This window comes from Gossypium hirsutum, chromosome A07, assembly GCF_007990345.1.
Source record: "Gossypium hirsutum isolate 1008001.06 chromosome A07, Gossypium_hirsutum_v2.1, whole genome shotgun sequence".
Taxonomy (NCBI): Eukaryota; Viridiplantae; Streptophyta; class Magnoliopsida; order Malvales; family Malvaceae; genus Gossypium; species Gossypium hirsutum.
Genome location: NC_053430.1, coordinates 20,265,753 through 20,274,998, shown reverse-complemented (window position 1 = coordinate 20,274,998; position 9,246 = coordinate 20,265,753). Strand labels below are relative to the sequence as shown.

Sequence of the window (9,246 nt, the reverse complement as noted above, 5' to 3'; positions counted from 1 at the left end):
GAGTGAACTAAAAAGCCCAGTATGTGCCTTGGCCTACAAACAAAAATCATACTAGAATATGCTTATATTGAAAAATCAAAATATCATATCAGAATATGAGAATCCTTCCTCCAACCGCTACATACCATCTCTGTCCAATCAATCACACCAAATAAGACTACAAAAGTCCATCCATCCATCACACCATATCGTGGTTGTATGCCACTCAAAAATAATGCAGCTGAACTGCCAGACAGATAATGCGGATTACTGCAAAAAATACAATAATATTGCCATAATCACACTTCCTCCAACACAAATCATATCCTACCCCAAATGCACATACATGATCATACTAGTATTTCATGCAACGTAATCATATCGAAATATAAACATAGCATACCTACATCAGTGTCATAACTACAGATTTTATCATAAAGCTTATACAGAGTTATAAGTCATAAACATGCTCACTAACTTACAAATACTTAAATTTACAGTCTTATATGCTTACAGATCCAAGCCCAAATCCTATTTTCGGCCCTAAGAAGGCCCAACAGAACGGACCAAAGAGGCCCACATGGCCTACCCAAACATAATCGTGTGACATAAATTGCTGTTTCAAAAAAACCTACTTTTTCGAGTTTTTTCGAGTTTTAATGGTGTTTTCGTGTTAGAAACACTCACCTGGTGTTACTAGAATAACGACACTAACGCAACAAAGAGATCCTGAACACATCAAACACAACTATGATCAAATTATCATCTAATTACAAAACCAAAACGCAATAACAATGCCTAACACTTAAAAATAGTCCCTTAAAACGACATTCATGTACAAACCTTGGAAGTAACAGTGGTCCTAAAGCACTTAACTCGTTGAAGGAATGTTGTGAAACTCACGTCCTTCACCTAACCAAAAACGCGAACAATTATCATCAATAGTTTCAAGAATCCAAAATCTTCCAACAAATCCACAATACAAAATCAATTAAAACAAACCACCGGAAAATACACATACTCACCTTTACCGAGACAACAACACAACCCTCTTAAAAATGGCACCGAAGCAATGAAAGGAAAATAAACGTAGCACAAAACTAGAGGTAACGACATAGAAAATTGGGAGAACAAAAAGGGAAAAAGAAAGAGCCAAAAGAATAAAATCTTGGAGTAACAAAAAGAGAAAGAAGAAAAAAAAATGTGAATTTAGTAAATAGGGGTAATGGACGATTGTGGGGAGAGATTTTAAGAGAAAATATTTTAAAAATAATAAGATATTAACTAATTACAATCCTAACAAATCGGGTTATTTCTATCCTATCCAGCCACTAGAGTTCAAATCCCACCAACAACCTACCACCATGGGCGGCACATAGATGAATTAGCAAAATTATTTTCACTTTGCACTCATGAGGATTCAAACACAAGATCAAAAGGTAAGTTAACACCTTACCACTAAATCAACAGGTTCATTCTGTCAACAAACTCCAAAAAAAATAAAAGATAAGCCCTAAGACTTAAATCTAACATAATTCAAAATTAATGGAAACTTCAAAAACAAGAGAATTGAACTCAAGACCTAACATAAACACTCAAAGCACTTAATCACCAAACCAAATGAAATTTTTTAACATGATTTAAACAATTTAACTATAAGAAAGTTGGGGCGTTACATCATATGCGATTTTATCTAATTGTAATTGTAGTGCATTTTTGTAGGGTTATTCCTGCTTTAGTATTTAACATATGCTCCTTATTATCATCTATTGGTCCTTAATTAAGTTCACCGTCATTTGAATTTGAATTTGCATCATTAAAATTATCAAGATTTCTTTCTTCCTTGTACTATTCGAAGTATGGATTATCTTAGTTCCACATATGATTGAAGTTATAAAATGTACAACAGTTAGTATGATCCAAGTATTATACTAGGGTAATGTTGTTAATGTAGAAATATTTTATAGAACCACAAATATCTTATCAAGCATATTTCAAAGCCTTGATATCTTAAATTAAAAAGATCGTGAGTTGTTTATGGTACTTTTGTCTATCACCATTCTCTCAAATGATATATATTATACCCCACGATATGGTACAAGAAAAATTTTTCTATTTGCATAATTAGCATCGACCTTATAATATTTAGGTTTATAATCCAAACAATCTATAGCTTTAATTTTAAAAAATTATATAAACTTAATTTGAAGAAAGATGTTATATCTTTTTTATAATACGTAAATTAAATAAAAAATTTATAATTTATAATATATATAGCTTTTATTAAAAAGGTTTTGTAGATTGTCCAAAACTTTTATAATTTTGTCATAACTTTAAAAAGTTACTTTTTTATAAATAAATTATGATAAAAAAACTATAACGTTTTTTTATGAATATGTATATTATTTTCATAATATACCATAGACATATAAATAAGTTATGTTTATACTCGATCATAACTTTTTATAAATAAATATATTATAACTCTTTTATATCATTTAAACTATTTTTTATAATAAACTTCTTTTACCATTACTTTAGAAATGTTATAGGATTTAAATAATATATTTTTTGTTATAATTTTATAAAATACACAAATTATTTTTATAATATAATTTTTTAGGATTTATATTATGAGAAATTGTTGCTTATAATCCTTCAAAACACTCATACATGTTTATATTTATAATATAATTTTTATAACTTATTTAAAAATAATTTTTTAAAATTAAATTTGAGTGTAATTATCTACGCAATTACTCTAATTCTCACTCTCTCCCTAAGAATTGGAAATTATAATTAAAGTTCTCCAATTACACCTGATTACCCAAACACATCACACTTATGTAATTACAAACAATTACTAGGTAGCATTCCAAACACTATCTAAATGCATTACAATTGTTTATCATGGTGTTGTTATAAATTTTGAGTTGGTGTCAACACCAACTCAATCTACAACATTATCAATACTAAAAATTCTATGATACACGCGTGTGTAAAGACAATGTATTTTGAATTTAGAGTTGTGTTTAAAAAAAAGCACACAATAAATAATAAAATCTATGGTTTAAAGTTAATTATTAATAATACATAAAATATGTACAATGTTAAAATGAAATAAATAGATTAAATTATGAGTAAAATAAAATTTAAACACATAAAGAAATCATATTACGAATTCTAAATGCATTACAATTATTTATGATGATGTTGTCATCAATCTTGAGTTAATTTCAGATTAACTTGTGACAGCAACTCAATTAACAATATTATCAATATATGCAATTTATAAAGTCAATATGGTACGAATATATTCCAAAAAGACGAGTTCATAATTAGATGAGCTGTGATCTATTTTACCATAAAAAAATATATTCCAAAAGTGTTGTCCCCAAAGTAAATGTCGACTTCTTAGCTTAGCTTCTCTTTAAAATGATAAATATATATTTAATAAAATCCTAAAATGATAAAATTATGAATAATAGTTAAAAAAGAATTTTTAAATAATTAAATACAAAAGCAACGAAATAATCTCTATAATTATTGCTTGGTACACAAATTTTGCTCATCTTGGAGCCGCATGTAAACAAGATTAAATGCCAATTGCATATATTAACTCGAAATTCTAGTATCATTATGACATGCTAAAAATTAGCACAAAGCATAACAATCATATTCCAATTTTAGTAGAATAATGTATGACCACGTTATTTATGATATGTATGTACACAATTAATGAAGGTGTCTAAGCCAGCCCCTTGTTGGACCCATTTGTCTAAGGAGGACCCAACCCACTAATTCAAAACCCAAATCCGAATACACACAGCAAAACAAATGCTAATTGATCTATAAGCTAGATGAATGAGTTTGAATTTCTAGAAGCTTACAATACCTTATAGGGACTTACTCTTGAATCCCCAAACATTGCACCAGAAAGAACAGAATCTCAAAAGTTCAACAAAAAGCATATGAAGAATCCATATCTTACTTCATATTCTTAGTTTCCAATTTTACATTTCCTATTACCCTAAACCATCTTCGACAGTGCAGGTCCAGAATATGAAACACAGATCTTCAGCATTTGTGTTTTCTTTTGACTATCCACTACAGAATTACTGATACACCATCGAACACACTGATTTAATCTTGACCAACAAAACAAGGACAAAATAAAATTAAAAAAGAAACCAATCAGCCAAAATCATTGATAGAATACCACAGGAGGGAACCTGAATTTGTCCGAAATGAATGGTATTGCCCGTGGATTCTTCACCAGATCATGATAAAATGCATATTCCGCCTCATAATCATGTAACCGGAGCTCAGCCTTCTGGTTAGTATGATAATGGTGCTTCGCCAAAGTCGATTTGCCAAAGCCAAATATACTAACTTTGTCACAAATTCCCAAGGCTAACATAACAGCTTGCATACCAGAGGAATAGTGGAACATGGAACCATCATGAGTAGACCCCCATTCACTCAATGCCTTCCCTGTATCCTCCACAAACCGTTTCGCTGAATAGTACTTCACAATCCTAGAACACAACATATCAAAACGCGGATCTGTAATCAACAAAGGTGCCTTGTGAGACGAATTGCATACCAAATAGTCCATGAAATGAACCGGTTGGCAGATATACATAACCATAGGAACATTCCCTCCATAAGGGTGACAAAAACATCCATCCCTCCTAGCACAAAGATGCAGTATATTGCTATTTACAAACGAAATGCTGGTTTTCGACCCCACATTCTTTTCGAACCTCTCAGTCCTAGCATTGTTCAATCTAATCACGGCCTCATGACCATCAATGAACTTCCCGTGATCAGTATTCAGTAAAATCCCACTATTCCCCACAACAGCACAAGATTTATACTTGTTATCCGAACTCATTAAACCATTGTGGCTATCAATAGGAACCTTTACTAGTGTAACTAAATCCATCATAATATCAGGTTGGAACATTCTTTTTCTAGCCCAATTCTGTAAGTTCCTCCTAAAATCTAACCAATACCGATAAAATTTAGGGGACCTGAGCATTACCGGCATCCCATTAGAATTCCTAGCTTTGACATCATGATGATTGAACCTCCTCCATGTTGCAAAAGTCCTATACCTTCCTTGACTCGCAAAGTTCCCTTCCAGCAGCTGCTCTATTTCAAGCTTGGATTTTGCTTCACCTGTATCAACCGCTGCAAACTTGAGCAAAGTTGAGTTAAAATTTTGGATTGGTGGGGGTTGGATTAGGACGCTGGACCTGGTGGTCTCCAATTCAGCTGAAACAGCAAATCCACCACCGCTGCCCCCGCGGATGGCAATCCGACAGCTTAATGTTGCAGCTAATGCAACAAGCATTAAAATGCTTATCAAAGGTCTAAACGACCTCTTCATGGGAGCAATACAATTGCTTGAACCGTAAAATTGGGTTTGCTAGATATGGCCAAAAGGGTTAAAAAATACGGATCTTGAATTTATATGTATTAGGTTCAGATCCATCTCTCAGGTTCAGTAGATTTTGACATCCACAAAGATGGGTGCCTAATCATAAATAGAAACAATCTGGGATTTGTAAGAGATAAAAAATGGAGGGGGGTGGGGGGAAGAAGATCAAATGTATTTCACCCAAGGACAAATATTTTTCCTATTTTGAGGAAAACCCGGAAAAGAAAGAGACAAAGATGAAATCTTGGAGGGAGAAATACGGCAAGAAAGAGTAGCATGAAATTGCAGGTGAAAGTTAATGATAGGAATGGTATTGTTTGATTAGTCAAAAATGTTAAGGTTTATTGTTTAACATGATCTTAAGAACAAGAATTAAGCACTGAACCAACCAAATGCCTAAAACTAAAAGCAGACACTGCAAAAAAGATAAAGAAAAAGAAAAAGGGGGGAAATCGAAAGGAACCTGCAATGCAAACCCTAAAAGAAAGGGTTGTGGATGAGGAAAAAGCAAAAGGAGTGGAGTGAGGAACAGTCTTCTATTCCTCTTCTTCTTTGCCCCTTTAAAATCCATGTGGTTTTGGGTACATATTTAAATGCAGGTGATTTGCAGCATCATTGCCATTGGTAGCGCGAGGTAATGTTAGAAATTATTACTATTAGTACGGAGGTAACTCATCTGACGGGGTTCCATCCCTTCTATTCGAATTCATTATCAATCATTTATCGCATTGAGAAGATGGTCACTTTGGTTTTAAACAAAAAAAAAATTATAGTAGACTTTTTAAAAAAAAATGAATTTCTTTTAAGATAAATTCTTAAAATGAGTATCAAAATGTTCTTCACCCTTAAATCAAAAACTACATATTTACGATGTAATCTATCTACTAAAATAAAAATCACAAAATTCGACGTTTTCCTTTTTCTTTTGTTTGTTATGTATGTTGTTGTTACAAGTCTTACAACTTAGAATCCAATTTCAATTATTTCTTAATATGACAATTGATTAATAGTATTATGAATTAACTGGAATTAGGCTCTAGGTTGTAAGATTATTTTTTTTTACCCTTTTTTTTTAATTGTAACAAAATGAATACAAATTATGGATGGTCCTTTTTTCTTTCTTTGTTGTGGTTGGGAATGAGTTTGAGTGTATTGGTGGGTAGGTAGTAAGTGAGCTTTGTGTGGTTGATTGAAAGGGGTTAAATTTTGGATCATTAAGGCATGGGAATGGAACAACTTCATCTGTTTAATTTTTTATACTTCCTTAATGTTAAGAATTATTTACCCAAATTTTTTGGTTTGGTCTCTCTTTTTTTTAATTATTATTAAAGATGTTGATCAATTTTATCAGAAAAAAAAAAGTAATAGATTATTGGAATGCTATATTTAATATAAATTTGTGAATTAAGATTTTTTTTGTATAATTTTCTTTTTTTTCTTTTTTCTCATTTACCACTCCAATTTTGTTTCTAATCTATTTAGATGCTTGAATCCACTCTAACTACCGTTTCTTAAAATATGATATCTTGATTTTTATCAAAAACAAATTATGATGTATTGATGATGCCATAAACATATCAATAATTTAAAATATACAAAATATAAATTATTCAACACTACACAATGTATATAAGCGGAATGTTAATTTACTTCTACTTGTTTGAAATTCTTTTATTGAAAAATGAATAAAAATATGAAAGGATAAAAGTTTTAAATTTTATTTAATAATAAATATAGGTACATTGGTAGTAAATTTTTATTTTTATATTATTGAAAATGTTTTTTAATTTTTAATTTTTTTATTAAAAGATATTGTAAAAGTATGAAAAAATGAAAATAATATTATAATAATATTAAATACAATTTTAAAAAATAGATTATTCTATAATTTCATAGTTAAATTAGTGATTCGGTTAAAGATAACATCAAACTTAGAAAAACACTTAATTATAAATATTAGATATTAAATTTTTATTTGACTTTAAATATGACTGTAATATGATAAATTAACATAAACACTGCAAAAAGTTAAAAAAAAAGTATACAATTATTATCTTATAAAAGAAGTTTTTCCTTTTATAATAATACAGTATTAGGTTTTGGTTTGAAAGATGAGTCTGTGAATGTGATGCAATGAAGCTACCTAATTAGATTGATTTTAAAAGTGTTAAAAAAAGAAAAAAAAAAAAAGAGTTTGTATGTGATATAGTAAAATTACACATGATGAAAAGAATGTTGAACTTCTTAAAAAATTGATAAAAACAAATATAAATAATCAATTTTATTAACTCACAATATATTAAATTATATAAAACCTTAAAATTATATATTACTCCACTTGTTTAAACCATTTTAATCCTTAGATAAAAAGGCAAAAAGATCAATCAATTTTTATTGGACCCAACTGTTTTGGATAATGAAGGATTATCTAATTAGTAATGATCATTCAAGAGTTGTAAACATGTATTTTGTTTATATGTCTTGTCAATGATTAATCAAATCCCTCAACAACCTCATAAACTTAAAAAGCCCTCATAATTAATGAAAAAAAATAAATGAGTTGCATAATTTATTTTTGATAATCCAAAATAAATAAAAATTAATTTTTTATAAGAAAAAGTATGAAAATTAATTTGATAAAAGTTACTTATGATTTAATGGAGAATATTTTCAATTAGTTATATTTTATTTTATTTTTTTTACATTATTTTATCCTATAAAAACTTTATAATTTGATTTTATTTAAAATAAGTTGAAATTGGAATGTTTAAAATTAAAGATAAAAAGGTAAATGTCTACCTTTGTGGCACATTTTAGGTTTTTCTATTGATTTGTTCCATTTGCTCTGAGGGTTTTTGTTTCTATTTAGATTTGGTTTCTCATTTTGGAAGGTGTCTAAGGAATGGAGGAGGATTTGGCTAAGCTTGTTATAGGGGATGAAGAGGAGGAGGCGTGGCAAATTGGGGATGGAATTGAGGGGAGAATGGGCCTATGAGTATTGTTTTGGTGGGTTTTTTTCTTACTGCAAGTGTTGTTTAGTTTCAAGTTATGCACAATATGACGGCTAATCTCTGGCACCCGTTGGGGGTGTATTGATTGCAGGCATAGGGGGAAAGTGTTTCTTGTTTCGGTTGTACTATAAAGTGGATATTGATCGGGTTGTGTCTAAAAGGCCTTGAATATTCAACAATCACCTACTTGTGACTCATAGCCTGATGCCGGAGGAGGATCTAGAGTAGGTTCCTTTATTCTTCATACCTTTGTAGTTTTAGATCCTTGATTTGTTGCTTGGTCTAGTTTCAAAAGTTTTAACCCGACAGTTTGGTAATTTCATAGGGAAATATTGGAATATGATTCTAAAGCTATAGCTAAAGGTGTTACGAGTTATATGCAGATTCGGGTTCAAATTCATGTGCGAGTTCCATTGAAGAAGAGGAAGAAGATTGTTTCGGGGGTGAAACAGGAGATATATGTGAAGTTTAAGTATGAGTGTCAATCTCTGTTTTGTTTTCTTTATGGTAAGATGAGGCATAGATAAAGCTTTTTTTTAGTGTGAATGGTTCAAGGCGGTAAGGAGCTTATTGGTGAATGAATAATTCGTTACGAGCGTTGTTGTGAAAGGTATTGAGGATGACAAGTTATTGTTTGTAAGATGAAAGGGAGAATGATCCGGGGATTTTGGAGGGATTTCGTTATAGTAAGGATATATTTTTGGCTGGTTTTTAAAAATCTAATTCGTTACAAGAAATTATTTTGAATTTGGTAGTGAATGATGGAAAAGGAAAGGTGATTGTTGAGCGAGTAGATGTTGATATGGATTT

At 30.4% G+C, this 9,246-nt stretch overlaps 1 protein-coding gene across 2 annotated transcripts; it reads right to left on the bottom strand.

The window, feature by feature from the left end:
• Nucleotides 1-3,823: 3,823 nt before the first annotated feature.
• LOC107953273 (beta-1,6-galactosyltransferase GALT29A) lies at nt 3,824-6,172 on the bottom strand. Of its 2 annotated transcripts, XM_041117727.1 has the most exons (2): nt 5,889-6,169; nt 3,824-5,182 (listed from the first exon to the last, which is right to left on the bottom strand). In XM_041117727.1, exons 1-2 carry the CDS (start codon nt 5,994-5,996, stop codon nt 4,184-4,186), a joined length of 1,107 nt encoding a protein of 368 aa, XP_040973661.1. In that variant the 5' UTR covers nt 5,997-6,169; the 3' UTR covers nt 3,824-4,183. The 2 variants fall into 2 exon arrangements, with proteins under 2 accessions (XP_040973661.1, XP_040973660.1); XM_041117726.1 differs by having other exon boundaries at nt 3,824-6,172.
• Nucleotides 6,173-9,246: the final 3,074 nt, after the last annotated feature.

Bases quoted from the DNA above. Each gene is read 5' to 3' on its own strand.
- LOC107953273 (XM_041117726.1), bottom strand. From the start codon at position 5,374: ATGAAGAGGTCGTTTAGACCTTTGATAAGCATTTTAATGCTTGTTGCA.